At 43.2% G+C, this 21,798-nt stretch overlaps 1 protein-coding gene across 1 annotated transcript; it reads right to left on the bottom strand.

The window, feature by feature from the left end:
- Nucleotides 1-20,604: 20,604 nt before the first annotated feature.
- Nucleotides 20,605-21,460, bottom strand: LOC139952137 (uncharacterized). The gene is made up of 2 exons (XM_071951111.1): nt 21,062-21,460; nt 20,605-20,808 (listed from the first exon to the last, which is right to left on the bottom strand). Exons 1-2 carry the CDS (start codon nt 21,458-21,460, stop codon nt 20,605-20,607), a joined length of 603 nt encoding a protein of 200 aa, XP_071807212.1.
- Nucleotides 21,461-21,798: the final 338 nt, after the last annotated feature.

Here is a 21,798-nt window from a genome sequence, read left to right as displayed (position 1 = left end):
AAAAAAAAATGGGAAAAAAAATAATACAAAAAATGGGTGTTTCAAATGGGGAGTGACCATCTTTGGTTTTTCATCGGGGAGTGATCCCATTAATAATACTAAAAAAAAAACTAAAAAAAAAAGAAAAAAAAAAACGCTTTGGATGGCGAGTGCCCCATTTGGGTAGGCCTTGCGTAATGAGGGAGTGCCCTGAGTAATAAGCCCTGAAAATGGGTGTTTCTAAACGGGGAGTGCCCCTCTCTTTTGGTCTTGGCCGGCACTGGGGCGTCCCCCTTGCTTGGGCCTTGGAAGTTAGGGAAAAACGGGGAGTGCCCCCTTAGGTTTAGGCGTATTTTGGTTTAATCGGCCAATGGACGCTGGAAAATCTCTACAGGCAAAATGAGGTCTAGTATTTGGAGAGTGCCTACATCCAGAGATCATGATTTGAAGCTTTTAGACGTACAAAATAAGTTTATATACTTGTGTAGAGCCAGTAGGGGAGATGGCCTTAGCTTTGATCCACACCGGGTCTTCGTCAGATGTATAAGCAAACAAGCAACATAGCAGAAGGAGGGCAAAGAACTATGGGAAGGCTCCGAAAAAGCGGAAATTATACCCATTCAAAGTTGTTATCTTACAGACATGGGGTGGCTACGATCCCTTAAGAGTAACGTAGTGAGGACAGAATGATGGTCAATGGAAGGGTGGATTACCGGCCAAAAAGGCTAGCTAGTAGGGGAGCAGGACTTTCGTATCTTATAAAGTTAGAAATAAAAGGAAAGGCAACGGGGAATGCCACACTTCCGATTTGGCAGGCAGCAGGGGAAGGCCCTAGGAAATAGACTTGGAGGTGTGCACTCTGCAAGTTTGGTGCCTCTGTTGGTTTGGCCTTTGGCCTTAGTTAGCCTTGGTAGGAGGGCGGTATTTATAGGTACGGCTCAGGGGGCCGGGAGTACCCCCTCAGTTACCCCTTAGTCTGAATGGCGTTGCGGTTATGCATTGAGTATGGTCTGAGAGAGTTCTAAATGGGGAGTGCCTTTATAGCGGTTTTGGCACCATAATATAGGAAACTGGCCCGGTTAATGGGGTTCCTATAAGACTAGAGCTCAATAAAAGAAGCTTCTTAAAGGATGTTTGGCAGATTGTTTGCACTTGTATCACGTTTGTTCAATACAGGCAAAGTCGGCTTTAAAAGTCCAAAACCTGGCAGGCTTCAGATGCTCAAGGCTTCACGAGACCGGTTACGATCGTAACGTAGCTTATGTTATGGCTCTACGATCGTAACGTAGCTTATGTTATGGGTCTACGATCGTAACGTAGCTTATGTTATGGCTCTACGATCGTAACGTAGCTTATGTTATGGCTCTCCTTCGTAAGTACGTCTCCGAGTTCGCTCCTCTATCACCCGAGGACATCAAAGAGAAGCAGTTGTATGTGCCGAGAGACACGGATGTCTGTTTCCGTTGCCGAAAAAGGGGTAAATTTTTATCGAGACTGCAAGGAAATACTCTAAGTTTTCTTGAGCCGGTTTGGCATGGTGGACTTTTAGTCAACGTACGTCGGGGGAAGGGAGCGGGGTGATATTTAGGTTTTCTATGTGCATGTTCTAAAGTGGGGAATCATTAGATATTCAGGTTTGTTCGAGGAATGGCTCGCCCCCTACTTACTAAAAAGAAAGAAAAAAAAGCATAAAAAAAAATAATAAAAAAATAAATAAAAAAAAGTTGCACGTAAAACACTTAGTCGTTTTGTAGTGTTGTGGTTTAGTGTGTCAAATAAAACAATTTGAGCGGTTGGCAGTTGGCGCTAAAAAATGACATTTCTATGTGAGATGTATTCATTATTTATTGTCCGAGTTTTGTTTCCTTTTTATATATTTTATGGAGCTGTTATTTTTACAAGCTGTGCTTTGAACGGTTTCTCTCTTTATTAAACCTAGGAGTATAGGCGGTTCTTGAAGATATTGGGAACCCATGTGTGGGAGCGCTCATCTTGCTACAGCTACCCCTTTGACCATGTTGCAGCTCAGGCTGCAAGGCGGCGCAGAGGTTCGTGTTTCTGGGTAGATATATCATGAGTTGTTGCAGGGCCCCCCGATGGATCAGAGCCAAGTCCTGCTAAAGTTCTTTCAGGTGTTTGCCGGCCTAATTTTCAAGCCCTGCTGTTTCGAGACCCAGATTTATTTTGTAGCTGGAAGGTCTGCACGATCATCCCCAGGCGTGGAATGACATATTGACTGAGTGCCCTCACGCCGGCCAGCAGATAGGGCGATGGTTGCGTCAGGGCGTAGACTTGTTTGAGTTTTCCCAACCCTTTAGAGGGAAATACCGAGGTAGAACCTTTGACTCGGCCATCCTTCCACCTATGTACTTTTCTATTAACGCCCCTATTTGCAAGGAATTCACCCCTTTCATTAATGAGACAATTTCGAAGCGCCTTGTAGAATGGTCAGTGGAGCTTTTGGGGCGGTAAAAAGCACAAAACCGCCGAGGTGTGTTAATGCGCTCACCATCGAACCTCCCCAAATCAGACTAGTTTTGTCAATGAAGGGGCCAAACATCTGGTGTAAGGATACACCTTTCAAATTAGTTCCATTGGGGGATACTGTGGAATCGATTAGTCGAGGTGGAAAGTTCTCGGGAATCGACGACGCCCAGGGATACAAACAAATCCTTCTAAATGAGAGGTCTAGGACCTTCTGTGGCTTCGAGTGGGCGGGATTCTATTTTGTTGACACTACTTTCCCGTTCGGTTTCAAAAACAGTGCCTACATATATTCCTAACTTGGGTTTTGTCTCTCAACCTGGTTAAAAAACAGGGGCATTCACACAGAAGTTTGGATCGTCGAACGGTTCATTGGAGAGTGTGGTGGAGAGGGGAAGTCTTGCTCCTAAAGGCAGAATGCATGTTTTTGTTTGTTTGCAGGGCTCGATAAGCGACTCGAGTCAAAAGGCTGCTAGAGCGTTGTATGTAGTCTTTAACATGCAGTCACTTGGATACTTCATCAACCTGAAGAAGAGCCAATTGCAGCCGGTTTCATGGATGATGCATTTGGGTCTAGGGTTTCTTTCTGGATCCCGGATAAGAAGAAGTGCTCATTCGCTCATGTTAGGGAGGACATGTTGAAAGCAGGTTCGGTGCTTTTGAAAAAGATGCAGCACTTTGTCGGAAAATGCCAAGCTTCATTTTAGTGTTCATCGCTACTTCCCTTTTGTCCGGGTATTGCTCCTTTATGGTCGAGTTGGAAGAGGTCACACCTGTTCATTTAACTCAACCGGTGCGCGATGAGGTGATCTTTTGGCGTTTTGTCGACTCATTTTCAGAGCCTATCCCATGGAGGAAAGAGCGGCACCAGTAAGGTTGGCGTCGGATGCCTCTGATCATTAATGGGGTGGGTATTTGTCGCTTCCCGGTCAAAACGCCATCACCTTCGGCGTTTATTGGTCATCTAATGTGCAATTTATAACAGACATCTGTTACAAAGAGGCACTGGCTTTGTATTTTGTTTTACTGTCAGAAATATATACACTCTTGGACAGAAGAGTCGATGTGCAGGTAGATTCACAAAGTCTCTCCTAGAAGCTAATTTCGGCCTAAAGTTGGAGTGGGTCCCAAGTGGGGAGAACCAGGCAGATTTTCCATACAGGGAGCTTTCTAGAGCGGACGCTCGTCTTACAGCGTCGATGTGGCACTTCCTGCAAAGGGAGCTCGGTGGAAGTTCGGGGTTTTCATGGGGTCTCACGACACTGCTCTCCAATGTTCCGAAAGGAAGATTCCCAGTTCCAGGCTCGTCAGGGGTAAACGTGTTTGCACATTCATTCCCTCAGGGTGAGCAGCTGAATGTTTTCCCTCCCTTTGTGCTCATTCCAGCTCTGATCAAGCTTTTCATCGAATGGGGAGTGTGTCGGTGACAATAGTAGTGCCGAAGCACCACCATCCAAGGTCCTGTTGGCCGCGTTTAGTGTATTTTGCGACACGGTCTTTGCGCCTAGAGCGGAACTCGGTCAGACGGGCGTCCTGGTATTTCCGTCAAGGCGAGGATATGGTAAAAACTCAGAGGGCCTTCGATTCGAGCTTCGGGCATGCGAGTGTCATTTTCCTGCGGATGGTCGGATTTCAAGGGAGGTTCGTTTGCCGCTCAACACCCAGTGCTTCTAGTATCTGATTTGATGTTCAAGGGTATGAGGGGATTTGGTTGGCCAGCGTCGCTGGTTGTCAGGTTGAGCGTAAATGGCGGAGCAAGATTGGGAGTCTTGTGCAGCGTTTTGGCAGAGCCCTGTCGAGCAAAGAAACCGGAGTTGGCGGTTCTAGACGGAGGTGTAAACGACATCAGCAAGGCTGGCGGTGCAGGAGTAGAGGAGTTGCTGAGAGTTCTTGCCTCGGCGGGTAAACGTTTGTAAACCAAGTGTCAGGGGATAAAGTTTGTATTTTCTCTCCAATGATTGTATAACTCAGTCAGACCTAGTAGGTCAGGTTCATTTAACGGTTTGGGGGAGTATGACATCACAGAGACGACTGCAAAGATGACTCAGTTTTGTCTTGCGTACCGGAGTGCACGTGGATTTAGATATTTCGCTCAGGTTCCTTTTACCCCAAACAGGTTTTGGTAACCGTACTGTTTTCTTTCCTTTCCTTGTCTCTCAAGCTCGACCGGGTCAAGGAGAGTCTTAAAGAGTTGGACGATCGTTCGAACACAGGTTCATGCCTTGGGTTGCGGAAATTTTGGAAAAAGTGGACCTTTTGGCTATGGGTGTGAGCGACATCTTTCAGCCGGAACAGTCGATTCATACATTGGTCAGCTCAGGGCCTATTTCAACACAGGTGGAAAGACACTTCCTTGGCGGCAGAACTCACAATGGGGCAACCCTTGTATTTCCTTTCGAGTGCGGAAATATTTAAAGGCAACGAGGCTTGAGCAAGCCCGGGTGACGCCCAGACAAGCAGTCCCCATTTTCTCGGACAGGATCAGGTGGCTCGCAAACGAAATCAGGAAGTGAATAACAAAGCTTCATGAGACAGACCATGTACACTTCGTGGGGCAGTTCAATTTGTACAGGGACTTGGCTTTCTTCTTGTGCCTATGGTGTGCAGGAGGTAGGTCGGAAGACCTAGGGTGAACGAAAACCAGTGAAATCACTAAGATTTACGGCAGAGATCTTCTTCTCAGCCACACTATTGGCCAAACTGTGCGGCAAGGTGGCTCATCTCTCGTTGTAATCCCCAATATTAGATAGTGAAATGGACCCGGCAGGGGCTTTGGAAGGCGTGGTCAGGTTTGCACGGGATACGGACATCTACACCGGATCACAGGTCGTTGACTAACAAGCCGTTCACAGGAAACGGCCCCACGAATCGCCTCAAAATATACTTCTCAGCTTCGTCAGATCCGGGTGACCGCGTCTTAAGACCCTACGGTGGAAGGGCGGGAGTAGCAGCCACTCTGCGGTTGCAGGGAGCCACGGACCAGGAAGTGATGGATCACTGCGGATGGGTGACACAGTGAGCGTACAGACACCACACTTGGATAGATGGATAGATTAACCAGGCGCCGCACCACGGTTCTTTTAATAAGGAAGGCCATTGAGGATGAAGGAAAGGAGCGGCTATCGCCAGCAGACCAGGCTGGGGAGTTCTATCGGCCCTAAACTCCGGCTTCAAGGCTGAGAAGGCTTTTAAATCTCCAGCAGGGCAGGCAGCGACGGTGTGAGAGTTGGATGAGAGATCACGAAAGTGGGGGGCAGTGGCGTGCGGATCCTGGGTGCGGGTGAGGAACCTTTTCTACCCAGTCCTCAATCCATGTAGAGACCGGAGCCCAGGACGAACACAGCGGTGCAAATAATTTACTATTTGCACCGCTGTGGGCGTTGAGGGCGACTGACTCTTTGTCAGTCGCGATTCTGGCTGGGCTAAGGTGAGGGCGTCAATAGCGGTGGGACTGTCCGGCGGACCCCCTTTTTTGTATTTGGGTTTTGGGTTTTGGGGAATTCTTTTTTACCCCACCCACCCTACCCCTTTTCGCTCCCGGTTCTGGTTTCTACGTTTAGAACCTTTTCTACCCAGTCCTCAATCCATGTAGAGACCGGAGCCCAGGACGAACACAGCGGTGCAAATAATTTACTATTTAGCAGGAAGGAGGTCTACCTACATGAATAACAACAAGTTTTGAAGTATTCAAACATGACAAACAATGACTACTTACAAATGTATGACTTTACGTTTTCTAATTCTATACAGATTCGATCAATCTAAACAAGATTCTCTCCACTCACCACTTTGTGACACTGACAGTTACATAATGACTTGGGATACATGACTTGCTCAGTTGCAAACGTTGGTCGTATGTGGTATCATGCTATAGTTCCCTATAGTTTATTCACACCCGGACATCCTACCTCCATGGTCCAACTGCTGCCTGCATGCAGCAGACGAAGCTAGCGTAGAACTGACGGAGTTTATCGCAACACCAGACCGTCCGCAGAGAGGGCACTAGCTGGTGTATTTTGACATATAGTCGTTAATTAATTGCCATCTAGATAGCAGATTAATATAGCTTCGGCTTACTTGTTCATCTTTAGCATTCGTAATCGTGAACATTTCCTATTTTCTAACGATCCTCCACGACAAACATGGAGCTGCCAATGCCGTGTAATCACAACATGAATGACCCCGGGGTCAACTAATACATTATGTTAATTTATTACAACGATCGCACGCTGATTGGTCCTACACAAAGCTTTAGAAGAAAACAATGAAAAACACAGCGCTGCAGGATTGCCAAGACGATGGTAGCTTGCAGAGTGTAGTCTAGATTTCGCGCCATCCACGTAACTAAATCATACCGTGGCGGGCGCGCTTTGGCGATTCAACCACGCGTAGTACACTATCCAGAATCAAGCACCATCGTCTTGGGCCAAGACTACGTCTGACCTAAATGCATTCACAAACTTGTCCCCAGATGTCGCCCCGACCTAAATGGAGCCCCCAAGTTGTACCCAGATGTCGTCCTGGCCTAAATGGAGCCCCGAAGTTGTACCCAGATGTCACCCTGACCTAAATGGAGCCCCAAAGTTGTACCCAGATGTCGTCCTGACCTAAATGGAGCCCCGAAGTTGTACCCAGATGTCACCCTGACCTAAATGGAGCCCCAAAGTTGTACCCAGATGTCGCCCCAACCTAAATGGAGCCCCGAAGTTGTACCCAGATGTCGCCCTGACCTTAATGGAGCTCCGAAGTTGTACCCAGATGTCGTCCTGACCTAAATGGAGCCCCGAAGTTGTACCGAGATGTCGCTTCGACCTTAATGGAGCCCCGAAGTTGTACCCAGATGTCGCCCTGACCTAAATGGAGCCCTGAAGTTGTACCGAGATGTCGCCTCGACCTTAATGGAGCCCCGAAGTTGTACCCAGATGTCGCCCTGACCTAAATGGAGCCCCAAAGTTGTACCCAGATGTCGCCCTGACCTAAATGGAGCCCTGGAGTTGTACCGAGATGTCGCCTCGACCTTAATGGAGCCCCGAAGTTGTACCCAGATGTCGCCCAACCTAAATGGAGCCCCGAAGTTGTACCAAGATGTCGCCCCGACCTAAATGGAGCCTCGAAGTTGTACCCAGATGTCGCCCTGACCTAAATGGAGTCCCGAAGTTGTACCGAGATGTCGCCCTGACCTAAATGGAGTCCCGAAGTTGTACCCAGATGTCACCCTGACCTAAATGGAGCCCCAAAGTTGTACCCAGATGTCGCCCCGACCTAAATGGAGTCCCGAAGTTGTACCCAGATGTCGCCTGACCTAAATGGAGCCCCGAAGTTGTAGCCATATGTCGCCCTGACCTAAATGGAGTCCCGAAGTTGTACCGAGATGTCGCCCTGACCTAAACGGAGCCCCGAAGTTGTACCCAGATGTCGCCCTGACCTAAATGGAGTCCCGAAGTTGTACCCAGATGTCACCCTGACCTAAATGGAGCCCCAAAGTTGTACCCAGATGTCGCCCCGACCTAAATGGAGCTCCGAAGTTGTACCCAGATGTCGCCCTGACCTAAATGGAGCCCCGAAGTTGTACCCAGATGTCGCCCTGACCTAAACGGAGCCCCGAAGTTGTACCCAGATGTCGCCCTGACCTAAATGGAGCCCCAAAGTTGTACCCAGATGTCGCCCCGACCTAAATGGAGCCCCGAAGTTGTACCCAGATGTCGCCCCGACCTAAATGGAGCCCCGAAGTTGTACCCAGATGTCACCCTGACCTAAATGGAGTCCCGAAGTTGTACCAAGATGTCCCCCCGACCTAAATGGAGCCCCGAAGTTGTACCCAGATGTCGCCCGACCTAAATCTTTAGCCCCAAAGCAATGTAGCCCAAAGTTGTCCCCAGATGTCGCCCCGACCTAAATGGAGACCCGAAGTTGTACCCAGATGTCGCCCGACCTAAATCTATTGCCCCAAAGCAGTACCTAAATGTAGCCCAAAGTTGTACCCAGATGTCGCCCCGCCCCAAGCTGTACCTAAATGTCGATCAAAGTTGAACCTAAAAGGTCGGGGTGACTTTTAGGTGCCGCACAGACGGCCCAAAACTGTTGTCAGACTTTATGATCCATGTCAGCAGACCTCAGCGTAAAAATTGTAAGTTTAATGCATATTTTGATTAAAAACAAGAACGTATCAGACCGTATAGTTTTATTGTTCTGCAAATTTGAATTTGTCAAATAAAAAAATATACCCGGATAAATGTAAAGTTGGAGCTAAACGGAGGATTACAGACGCAATTTTTCTTAATAATAACCGTATTTATAACGCACCCTTTGCCAAAAGATACAAAGCGCTAGGTATTTTTACTGCAATGTGAGTGGGACGAAGTTTGAATTATGAGACATAATCCTTTAGCACCATGTATTGATTTTTACAAGGTACTGTGGCGTAATATGCTGCCAATCTAGGCAGAAACACCGGGGTGAACCCCTTCTCTTTTTGATAAGTGCACTGGGTTATTTTACATGCGTTACACAACACATGTGACCAACGGCTTTAGAGTCCCATCTGAAGGACGAAGCATTCGTAAAGTGGCTTGCTTAAGGACACAAGTGTCACGGCTGGGGATTCGAACCCAAACTCTGCTGATCAGAAAAACCACAGATTAACTTCCCGCTCTTAACTGCTCGGCCACGGTACTTCCATGGAGCTTTGAACAGAATGGAACGTAATTGCAGACAATTATGAACGGGCAGATTCTGAGAAACTACTCTGAGATAATCATGAACCTGATGGGGTCGATTTAATAACAAAACTCTTCCTAACTTAGGATTAAGGACGAGTCCTAGCCTGAAGACCGATCCTACGTAAGACCGGTCCTAGGATCGATTTTACAAAACCCGTTCTAAGCAGGACGAGTCCCAAGTAATATAAACCCGAAAACAATCCCTCGGACGGGGCTAAACACGCTATTTCAACGGCCATTTCTTGCCTGATGTGTTGCCTACAGTGAATAAAACATTTGTATGGTTTGCACATCACGTGATCATGTCACCCGTCGGCCATTTTCTTTTCTCTTAGTTGCTTAATTTGCATACGTCTTTATACGCTGACTTAAACTTCAAGGTGTTACAGGGCCTTATTATTATTTGGATAGAGAAGAGGAGGGAAAATCCAAAATTGAGAGGAAACACTGTGTTAAGAACATGCAGTGAGTGGGACAAATTTCCCCCAGCCCTCATTGCTGGTCTGCAGACCGCGGAGTGGTAAGCGATATATGTTTTGCACATTATTGTGAAGTCATAAGACCTTTATGTGCAGAGAGCATTGTCAAGCTCCTAGTCCAAGCTCCCCAACCATCACAGTGGCTTAAATTGGAAGTTTCCCCCGATTTCTTTCTTCCATGGAGACGTATTTTGTTTTTACCTTTGTCCTTGTAGAACCTTTCATAGACTTTGTGCACAAAATATTGACATCAGGAACCATCCGACGGTTCAAAACTCTAGTTCAAATCTCTAGTCAGACATAACGGTCCATGGCAGACACACCTACTTCGTGTTAATATGAAAGTTAATGCATAGTTTGATTAAAAACTAAGCTTTTTTTATAATGCTTGTATGCAGTCAGATCTTCACGGGGATTCGTTCCGGATCTTACCATTTTGTTGTTCTGCACAATTAAATTTTTCAAATAAAAAATATACCCGGATAAATAAAAAGTCTGATCAAAATTGTATTCCTTGAAGCTGCGTAAAGTATGAATGGTAATTTTAAAATTAGAGTCAAGTGGATTTGCCTAAGAGAAATCGTCACCATTGGTCAATTGTTAAAGGGGCAGGGCGTTGGTGTTAGTCCTTTGCTGTTATAAAGGCATAACATCAATCTCGTATCAGCTCATTTGCAACAACTGTGTTCGAGTGTTACCATCATCTTCAGAACTGTGACACCTTATAATGACAACCATGTTGACCGCACTGATGATTGTGACCATCTTGGTTAGCACTGTGCCGTCGTCGTATTGCGTCTACTCAGGTTGTTCTAATTGTCCAGCCGAACCAATTGACAAAATGAATGACCATCAAATACAACAGATCCTGTCCCAGAGATCTGTTATTGACGAAATGGAACAAAATCCGCAACTCTTGCACAATGCCACATACCAGAGATCATTTGTAACACTCACTCCTCGGCAGAACCAGTAGATCGTGAGAAAGTATCCCAAGATATTCAGGGACAAGGAGTCAGTCGTATTAAAGGGACACACCGGCTGACCGTTTACGCATTTTCGGGGTGTAGAATCATAAATAATGCTTTTATAGATGGTTGCTGTAAAAAAAAATCATCAAAATGTCACGTATTTAGCGAAAAATTATTTTTAAAAACCAAAGCGGTTAAAGGCCAGCGTGCTTCCAGCCGTTGCAACTGTCAAATCTTCGTGACATTGTTGCACAATGTTGTCAGTAGACTGGAGCTTTGTTTAAAGCAACGTTTTACTATGACGGAGCATAAGGATCCAGTCTATCCATACAACCAGCATAAACGGATCAGGCAAATGCTTCGACGATGGAGGTAGACCTTCGTGCTTCGACGTACATCCAAAGATTGTCACGAAGAACACAAAGAAACTAACCCAGAGTATGATGGGACAGGAACAAGTAAATAAAGCATTCCTGGCCCCAATAAACTAGGCATACTACCGCACAGCCATGATGCAGTTTGGAATGCGATCGTGGCGTGGTGCCAGGACCCAATTTCATAATGCCTTTCATAGTGGCACAAAATTTGCTTAGCACAAAATAGTGTTGCAAAGCTGAAACTGATTACCAGCCAAATTTTAATTAAATTTGTAAACCTTTGGCTGGTGCCCGACTAAATTTTTAAACAGTAAAGACAATTTGTCAGCAGTATTTTCTGCAAGACAGATGAAATTGATCAACGGGCCCTGTTCACAGTGAAAAATGTTTTTATCTCGGGGGGGGGGGTGCATCTTGAGGTATTCAAAAGCGTCCTTGTGAGAATGTATTTTGAAACGTAAGCGTAGCTGCAAATCTTGAAACGTAAGCCTAGCTTGACTCTGGATTGAGGGCGTATCTTTTGATTATAGCGTATTTCTGGAACCTAAACATATCTTGGATTGTATAAGCGTAGCTGAGTAGCTGTGTAGCTTGAAACGTAACCATTTATTTTGGAACGTAACCATATTTTTGGAACGTAGGCATATCTTGCTACGTAAGTGTAGCTGGGTATTTTGAAACGTAAACGTAGCTGCGTATGAAACGTAAGCCTAGCTTGACTCGGGATTGAAAGCGTACCTTTTGATTATAGCGTAACTGGAACCTAATTGTATCTTGGATTAAGAGTAGCTGAGAAGCTGTGTAGCTTGGAACGTAACCATATGTTTTGGAACGTAACCATATGTTTTGGAACGTAAGCATATCTTGGAACGTAAGCGTAGCTGGGTATTTTGGAACGTAAACGTAGCTGCGTATGGAACGTAAGTGTAACTTGACGTAGGATTGATAGCGTACCTTAACTTGAAGGAACGTAAGCAAAACTTGGAATGTAAGCGTAGCTGAGTAGCTGTGTAGCTTAGAACATAACCTTATCTTTTGGAACGTAAGCATATCTTAAAACGTAAGCGTAGCTTGACTCGGGCTTGAAAACGTACCTTGAAAACGTTGATATTATAGCGTAACTTGAAGGAACGTAAGCGTAGCTGAGTATCTTTGTACCTTGGAACAGAACCAAATAATACCTCAACAATCTCAAAAATAACACTCCATTCACAGAATTAACAAATTATGTTTTGTTAACAAAATAATGCTTTGATGAAATTTTGTTTTATCCCTATTTTTGTTTCAACCTTTAACGAAATTCTTATTCACCTGTCCTTTTTTACGATCGGGGCTCCGTTATTTTGTTATCCTTTTTTTCTTCTTTGTAAAACATTTGTTAAGCTACTCACACAATAACACTGTCAGTATAACAAAATGCGGTACTCCTACGTTTTGACATAGTCAATCTTTTTCAATTACCTGAGAACTCCTAACAAAAAGAAACTAGGAGGCATGAAACAAAACAGAGCATTATGCGATCGTAAGAAATAACGGAATCGACACGAGGTGTACCGACTGACAAACCCACGATGACAAACATGTACTTTAATGTCTGGCTTCCAACCCCTCCCAAGCTAACGGCGAAACCCGCACGCTTGGAGTTCATAGCGCCTGGGATTACACCTCCAGTCCCCCACAAGACACGGCATGTGCGGTACGGTATATGCCCCGAGGCTTACGTTCTGATTGCTCCACGCCGTGGGGCCATATAACAAGCTTCCGTTACACGGACTCTTTAAATGCGAATCTTACGTTAGATTTTTGACCATTATTTACATTTTGTAGCGATAATTTGAATACATGATCTTTTTCGTCATTTATTCGTTCATAATTTTGTAAAAAAAAAAGATTTAAATTTGGTTAAGTAAGTTACTTTTAGACGGCTGGAAGTAAAACTAGCCCAAAAGGTCACGTGATTGTTTGTACCACTTTTTGGTTAGAACAATCACGCGACCGGCGTTTTTGTCTTAAAATGCTCAAAAACGGCTACATTTGATGATTTTTTTAAGGACTGTTCTTCGTCATTCCTGGAAGACCGTTGAAGTCACATCTAAGTCTATTTTGTAGCCCAAATGGCCCAACTCGGCCGGTGTGTCCCTTTAACTTCTTCAGTTGGGACTAACGATGTCTCAGATATGCCCACCCGAATCTTCATCTGAACCTCTTATCTTGGTATATACTACGGAAGGACAATTGGTTGAACTCGTGCAGGTAAGTAACGGGTTTACTTCTATTTTGGAATGGATGTTGGAATTTTTTGCTGGGTTGTATAGTAATTGTTTTGGTTTAGTAGGAAACTGGTTCCATTCAGTGAACTCCAATTTCAACAGTCTGTAAAAGCTTCCAGAAGTAAAACCACATTGTTAAACATAACATTGTTTTATCCCCATCTTTGTAGGCTACCAACTTTTATCATAAACTACTATAATATGCCACAATTTACTATGTGTTTTATAGATGCCTGAACAAAATTCTAACTAGTTGATTTTGGAAGAAACCTGCCGGGACGCGTTTTTTTTTTTTTTTTCCTAGGACGAACGTGGGTAATTTACATAATGGGCGTAGTTAACTATACATTTTCCCATGCACATGCGTACTTCGACGTAATAATAGTTGTGGAAATACACTCATGCATATTAAACATGTACACATACACGCATACACGTACACATGTTACATGTACAATGTATATGTATATTTAGTACCATGTACCATGTAAAACTGCGTATTATTTTGTACAACTCTACCTTTTGTCAATAAAATGCGTCGCGCTTGCTTTCATTGCCAAGTCTTGATTGCCCGATAAAATATGTTTGGATATGGTTGGGAGGGGGAAGGAGGGCAATTATGAAAATAGAACATGGATGGTATATCTCCATGGTTGGACCATGGAGGAAGAAATAGGAGCCAGACTGGTTCATCACAACCTGTACACCATTGTGTGAAGCGATAGTAGAAGAAAGGCAGGTTGTGTGGTCCCCATTTATTTACCACAACTAGTTTCATTCCACATACCACCACCAGTGGCCAAAGGTCCCTTGCGGTCATCACTAAAGCTCGTGCATGCGCGAGAGTGTTTTTTGGGGCAAAAATACGCCCATTTTTTGTTAACTGCCCACGTTCGTCCTAGGAAAAACAAATACGCGACAGGCGCGCCATAGTCGCGCCGGACCAATAGATATTAAGGAGCGACTCAACTTGTTTAAGCAATAGTCAATCTTTCTACTTCTTATGCGTCCTGTCGCTCAGCTGTTTCGGAAGTTGAACTTTTCTTGTCTTCAATTCAGATTTTGGTTCGGCGAGACTCCGGCCCCGTGGAGACGTGTTTTTTTCTTTTATTTTGTCCATCCATAGACTTTGCGCACAAAATATTGACACCAGTGACCTTCCGACGGTTCAACACTCTAGTCAGACTTAATTGTCCATGTCAGACACACCTACTTCGTGATAATGGGAAAGTAAATGGATATATTGATTAAAAACAAATTATGAGACCTGAATACTTTGAATAATTGTATGCACTCAGATCTTCACGAGGATTAGTTCCAGACCGTATCGTTTTATTGCTCTGCAAAATTGAATTTTGTCAAAAAATAAATAAAAAATACCCAGATAAATGACAAGACAGAGCAAAATGGAGGATTTTCTTCCATGAAACTGTGTACAGCGTGGAACGTAATTCTTGACAATCGAAGAATTTGAACAAGATCTGTTCTGTAAATGTAAAAGAGTAAAAACTGTGTACATTTCGAGTTGTCCCTCATATGGCTCTTCAAAAAGAGTGGTGGGTATTTCACTCTTTTAGAGGGGTTTCACTCCAGGATAAGGTGAAAAATCACTCAAAAAGATGGAAGCTTCTGAATCTTAAAGAGAGGTAGACCACATGAAAAAGAGTTGTCCCTCATACTGTTCCAAGAGTGCTTTTTCACTCTTATGCATCTTCTTGCACAATGCCACATGTATCATTTGTGACACTCACAGTAATTATAACGTGTATACGACTCCTAAGAGAGAGCAAGTTGTAAAGATGATTGAAATATTTTAAAAGTTCACTTTCAAATATCACTTGAGTTTGTCTTCAAGACATTTATGTTTTTGAATCAACTCCAGCATTTTAGGGCTAATCCTAGAACTATACGGTTCGATACGACCGTGGAACGACACGATAGTGGAACCAACCTCGTAGTTCTACAATCCCGGCCATAACTCGTTGGGCCCCCCTGCCCCCTTTCAATGTTGGGTCCATTTGCCGACTGTGTTCCGAATTACAGTCAACATTGAGCGGGGGACGGGGGCAGGGGGGGCAAATGTTTTTAATGTGAATGTGAATGAGAAGTGCACAGGAAACTGTTGTATCAGGAAAGGGTGGCCCAAGTATTTTGGCCGGGATTGTAGATATGCAGTAGCATTAGATCGGTGGCCAGAGCTGGGGAACTATCCGCTCCTGCTTGCTGGATCGGAACATCTGAAGACAAATCACTGGGAAGGCGCGAGCTTCTAGATGGCGCTTGACTTGATGATGATGACTGTTTGTGATCTAGGACGATGCGGATTACAGACAACTTCAGTTTATGGTGACAACTATAGGGGTAGGCGGTAAGATTTTCTACTCCCCATTATATATTGATTGATATCTATCTGTCCCTGGAGTCTGGTCAGAATAAGTATCAATGTGTGGTGAAGAGGTTTTTAACCAGTGGTTTAAACCCAACGAGGCCTGGGGCCAATTTCATAGAGCTGCTTAAGCAAAACATTCGCTTAAGCACGAAAATAGCTCGCTTATTGTACACATGTTACTGGCAAAAATTTAATGCCATATACGTTGCTTGTGACTGGTATTTAGCTGTTGCTTACTTAGCATAATAATTGAGTGGAGTCTTGGCCAGCAATCTGATTTTAAGTTTATGCTTAAGCAGCTCTATGGTTCTTGATACATTTATCGAGACGAAGTCGAGGTAAATTATCAAGAACTAGGCATCGGCGGATTTAAACCACTAGTTGAAAACCGATTCAACACAAATTTATTTCCATTCATAAATACCTTTTCGGTAACAAAATCAACATTTGTTTGTCGGAAAGTTAAAAACAAATACAACAATTATAATTGTTCAATGAGTTCTTTCAACACAACACCCCTCCAGCTATGAAAAGCTAAGGCCCTCGGGTAAACAACTCGTTATAAGGGAATGCTGTGCGCGTTGCGCTTATCGCGTGATGTGGCACAACTTTTCCAGCCGTTGCTCTCGACCAATAGGAATGAAGAGACTGCTTATAAGCACGGTTGTGTGTCACGCCCATGTTTCAACCATTTTGACTGGTCATAAACAAAGGTTTTTACACACCCACGTGACGCGCTCTCCACCAATTGGAGTAGCGAAACTGTCTGAGGTATTTACGAATACCTTATAAGAAGTAAAAAGTATTATTTTATATATTTTGTATCGTGTTTAGAATGTGAAGTACGTTGTGTAGGCTCAGTCAGCTAAATCCGTTGGTTGACCAGCTGGGACCCATCCGAGCTCCAGGAGTCAGACCATCTACGTACGGGGCTCAAATGCTGCACAGCTCTGTACAATCACCTTGGAGTAGTCGAAGTGACCATAAGAAGCTTCCCAAGGTTCACTGCTTATATCAATGAAGAGTCCGCGCACATAGCGCTCAACTACACGGCATATCTTACCAAATGAAACATCGTCCTTGCAGCTTACATCCAAAATCCACTGTTCCAAATCTTGCCCAGGACACTATAAAAACATTGGTAAAGTGTGGCCGACTAGGGTACTCTATGATCAGGATTGGTAGTCTATCTGATGACGATGGAACGATGTAAACAATATTTGTCATTTCTGGAAGCTTATAAAAATTCATACATCGGAGTTTTAAGATAATGTTTACTAAATGGGACCGGTTTCCTGTTAACAAGTGTTTTACTCCCAACCCCCCCCCCCCCGCCCTCCAAAAAAAAAAAAACATTCCACACTAGACGGAAACCCGTCCGATACCTCTACGAATTCAACCACCTGTCCTTCCGGAGTTAAAACTAGTGTAAGAGGTCTTGCTACTCACTGGGTCGGGCATATCAAGTCCGTTTCAGTCCCAACTACCGATGAAGAGGTTAAGACTGACTTCTGACTTTGTCAGAATCTGCTGGTTCTGCCGCGGAGTGAGTGTCACTAATGATTTCTGGTATGAGGCATTTTACAAAAGTTGCGGATTTTGTTCAATTTCTTTTATTACAGATCTTTTGGATAGGATCTGTTGTATTTGATGGTCATTGAATTTGTCAATTGATTTGGTTGAACATTCAGAACAACATGAGCAGTCGACGCAATGTAAATGTAATGTTAAATGTAATGTTAAGTTCACTTGTCTGAAACCAAAATTTAATTGAGTTGACCCAGAGTCGTTCCTAGTCTATTTAGTCCGGCGCGACTCTGGAGCACCTGTCTGAACCGGGTGTAACACTTTTGATAATCTGCGTGCAGCGTGTACATCTCGCATGTTATTGTACATGTTGTTTTATTCACTATACTGACTTAATACAACTTGTCGTTGTGATTGGTTTAATAAACCGACCATTTAATCGGGGTGTTCTCTTCTCTACAACCATGGAAACCAAGACCTATGAAAACAGTTTGAAAATCCACGGTTTGGGGCAAAGTGCGTGTTTCTATCACAACTCTATACTTAATGTATTGCAAAATGTACAGACACGTACACTACATATAGAACAGGTCAAATGAACACCAAACTATATAAAGAACTTTAAGACAAATAATTATAATGTGACACAATGAAGCTGGAGGCAACTATGGAAGTATAATTTAAGGACAACTTGTTTTTTTTTTTATTTAGAGAAATTCCTTGTACAGAAAATATACTTTTAAACAAAACTTAAGATACATCAGAAATTACAGGACAGAAAGGCAACGGATCACGATACAGAAGGTTTGTCCTTTTATACGTCGTCAACTCACTACATATAATGACCGACCGTTTTAAGTAAAATGAATACCACGAAATTATGAAGCATATAAATGTGTTGATCATTTAATTATACTTTTAACCATTATGCATTTCATAACAAACCGTTTCAAATGCTTTTATAAACCAACTCGCCCGCCCGATCCAAAGCAATGTGCCCCTAAAGCCCTTGAAGCACGGCTCATGGGGCATGTTGCGCTACGTTATGAGGTTCTTGCTTTAACTATCACTGATTTGAAATAAACATTAGCCTTGATCAAGGCGCTACAGCCAGCCGCGACCTGCAAAATCCCAGTCCCCGTCACTGAGTTCCGCCAGCGCACCCCATACATAACACAGTGCATATAATACGTGTACAGCGTATGTACACACACATATGTATGTACATTAGATGTACCATCTGTATGGTAGACGTACGGTACATCATGAGTACTTTCCAAGTAGCTTGAGCCACGTGTGCGAGGTTGAAAGTAGAAAGACACGACCGTACTCACGACTTCGGTATACTGTTTTCACTGTACAATGTACTGTACATACAATGTACTGTAAACATGTACATTGTTCGTGTATGCACAGCGTGCAGACTGCCGAATCGCGCCGGGCCGGGGCACACTACGCCAACAGCCTTGAGTCAAGGCTAAATAAACATCCGCGTCATGCAAGCAGTTAAGTTACCATGTACAGTCAATAACGGTACGAAATATTAAAAGATGAACAACTGTACTTGGGTCAACACTGAACAGAAAAACCCTGAACTAAACCCACTATAATTCGTTACATTTTGTGCAGAGTTGTTTGGTGTACTAGGTGTTCGGGTGGGTAGAAGATGAATATTTAAATAAAGGCCACAAACTTTATCAATATGAATGTAAAAAACATGAAAGGCAGTGGACATTATCGGTAATTACTCAAAATAATGATTAGCGTAAAACCTTACTTGGTAACGAGTAATAGGGAGAAGTTCATGGAATAACACATTGTAAGAAACGGCTCCCTCTGGAATGACATAGGTTGCGAGAACGAAGCAATTTTCCACGATTTGGATTTTGAGACCTTGTCGTGTGACAAGGGTGTTTTTTCTTTCATTCGCAACTTTGACGGCTAATTGAGCTCAAATTTTCGTATGTTGAGATACACCAAGTGAGCAGACTGGTCTTTGACAATTACCAATAGTGTCCACTGTCTTTAAATATGGGTGTTAACATTGAACAAAATAGTCACAGACTCTTGCCACAGCCCTAGACATAAACCATAACACCACTTTGAATTTTAAATGATTTGAAACTGAAATAAAACACTGTTATTTCGTACTTTGCAGAGTTGTTTAGGTGTTCGGGTGGATAGAAGGGAAACATTTAACTAAAGACAATCAACTTATCAGTTTGAACTTTTGACCAACTAAATACAGGTGTTTACAAATTAACGAGTTAGTAGACTTAAAACCATAACACCATTTAAAAGCAAACTATTTAAATGATTTATAACTAAGTCGACATAATCTAAACGGCTGCGACATTGTCTGCAGAAGATTAACCAAAGAATCCACAATGGCCAGATCCATTTCCGGTAGGCGTATAAACCTGGATACTGATCAGCTAATACTTACTAAATATTGAATAATAACTACTGCGTAAAACACCAAAACTCATTATACATTATAGAACTACCGAACTACCTCAAAGTGTTAAAATAATATGAAATTGACACGTTGCCTTGGATCGGGCGAGTTGGTCCCTGAAAAGCGTTTGAAATCGTTTATTATAAAATGCATAATGGTAATGAATTGTGTTTTTAAGTAGAAGACAATGATCTACACAAATGACTAGAAACTGCTTAGTTTTCTGTTTACTTTGCGAGCTAACATGGTCGGCCATTTTTGTTGTGAAAAATAATTGACTCCGCACAAAATAGCGTGCCGTGTTAGTTCACGACGTAAGGAAAATCGTGCAATTTCGAGGCATGTTTGTGTGGATTATTGTATACTTAACACAATTCTAGCAAAATGCATTTTATAACAAACGGTTTCAAATACTTTTAATAGACCAACTGATCTGACCCCAGGTAGCGTGTCCCTTAAAGGCAGTGAACACTATTGGTAATTACTCAAAATAAGTATCAACATAAAACCTCACTTGGCAACGAGTAATGGTTTTCGAGAAAGGAGAAATTTTCCACGAATTTGATTCTGAGACCTCAGATTTAGAATTTGAGGTCTCGAAATCAAGCATCTGAAAGCACAAAACTTCACGTGACAAGGGTGTCTTTTATTTCATTCGTATCTCGCAACTTCGACAACCAATTTAGTTCAAATTTCGACAGGTTTGTTATTTCATGTATATGTTTAGAAACACCAAATAAGAAGACTGGTCTTTGACAATTACCAATAGTGTCTACCATCTTTAAAGTAAAACACCTTTAAGAAGTGTAAAGTAATATTTGTATTATGTTTAATTATTTGTATTATGTTTAATATCGTGTATATAACGTAAAGTACTCTATGTAGGCTCAGTTAAACCCGGTGGTTGACCAGCTGGGACCTACTTGAGCTCCAGAAGTCACACCAAGGACCTTAGGGCTCAAATGCTGCACAGTATTGTACGACTACATAGGAGTAGTCGAAGTCCTCACTACCACCACCCGTCTCCACTATATTGTTGTGGTTAATGAAGAGTCCAGGCACAGTGCGATCAACTAAGCGGCATGTCTTGCCGAATGAAACCTCGTCCCGGCAGGTTTCATCCAAAATCCACTGGTTATCATTTTGTTCGGGCATCTATAAAACACATAGTAATTCGAGGCATACTACAGTAAATTATGATCAAAGTTGGTAGCCTACACAGATGGGGATAGAACAATGTTTAACACTGTTGCTTCACTTCTGAAAGCTTTGACAGACTTTTGAAATCGGAATTTCAAGATGATGTTCCCTGAATGGAACCAGTTTCCTACTAAACAACGAATTTACTCTACAACCCAGCAAAAAATCCCAACACCCAATCCAAAATAGAAGTAAACCCGTTACTTACCTGCACGAGTTCAACCAATTGTCCTTCCGTAGTATATACCAAGATAAGAGGGTCAGATGAAGAATCGGGTGGGCATATCTGAGACATCGTTTCAGTCCCAACTGAAGAGGTTAGGACTGACTTCTTGTCCCTAAACATCTTAGCGTACTTTTTCAGAATCTGTTGGTTCTGCCGCAGAGTGAGTGTTACAAATGATCTCTGGTATGTGGCATTATGCAAGAGTTGCGGATTTTGTTCAATTTCTTCAAAAACAGATCTCTGGGAAAGGATCTGTTGTATTTGATGGTCATTCATTTTGTCAATTGGTTCGGCTGGACAATTAGAACAACCTGAGTAGACGCAGTACGACGACGGCACAGTGCTAACCAAGATGGTCACAATCATCAGTGCGGTCAACATGGTTGTCATTATAAGGTGTCACAGTTCTGAAGATGATGGTAACACTCGAACAAAGTTGTTGCAAATGAGCTGATACGAGATTGATGTTATGCCTTTATATCAAACACCACTGCGTTAACAGCAAAGGACTAAACACCAACGCCCTGCCCCTTTAACAATATTGACCAATGGTGACGATCTCTCGTTGGCAAGTCCACTTGACCGTGACTCTAACTTTAAACAATTACGTTCCATCTTTACGCAGCTTCAAGGGATAAAATTTTGATCAGACTTTTTATTTATACGGGTATATTTTTTATTTGAAAAATTAAATTATGCAGAACAACAAAATAATAAAA

Source organism: Asterias amurensis, chromosome 20 (genome assembly GCF_032118995.1).
Source record: "Asterias amurensis chromosome 20, ASM3211899v1".
Lineage (NCBI taxonomy): Eukaryota > Metazoa > Echinodermata > Asteroidea > Forcipulatida > Asteriidae > Asterias > Asterias amurensis.
Note: the sequence above shows the minus strand (reverse complement) of the source record. Positions and strands in the feature narration are given on the sequence as shown.

Coding starts and splice junctions, on each gene's coding strand:
- LOC139952137 (XM_071951111.1), bottom strand. CDS start 21,460: ATGTTGACCGCACTGATGATTGTGACCATCTTGGTTAGCACTGTGCCG. Junction 20,809..21,061: donor AATTGGTTGAACTCGTGCAG/GTAAGTAACGGG, acceptor TGTGTTTTATAG/ATGCCCGAACAAAATGATAA.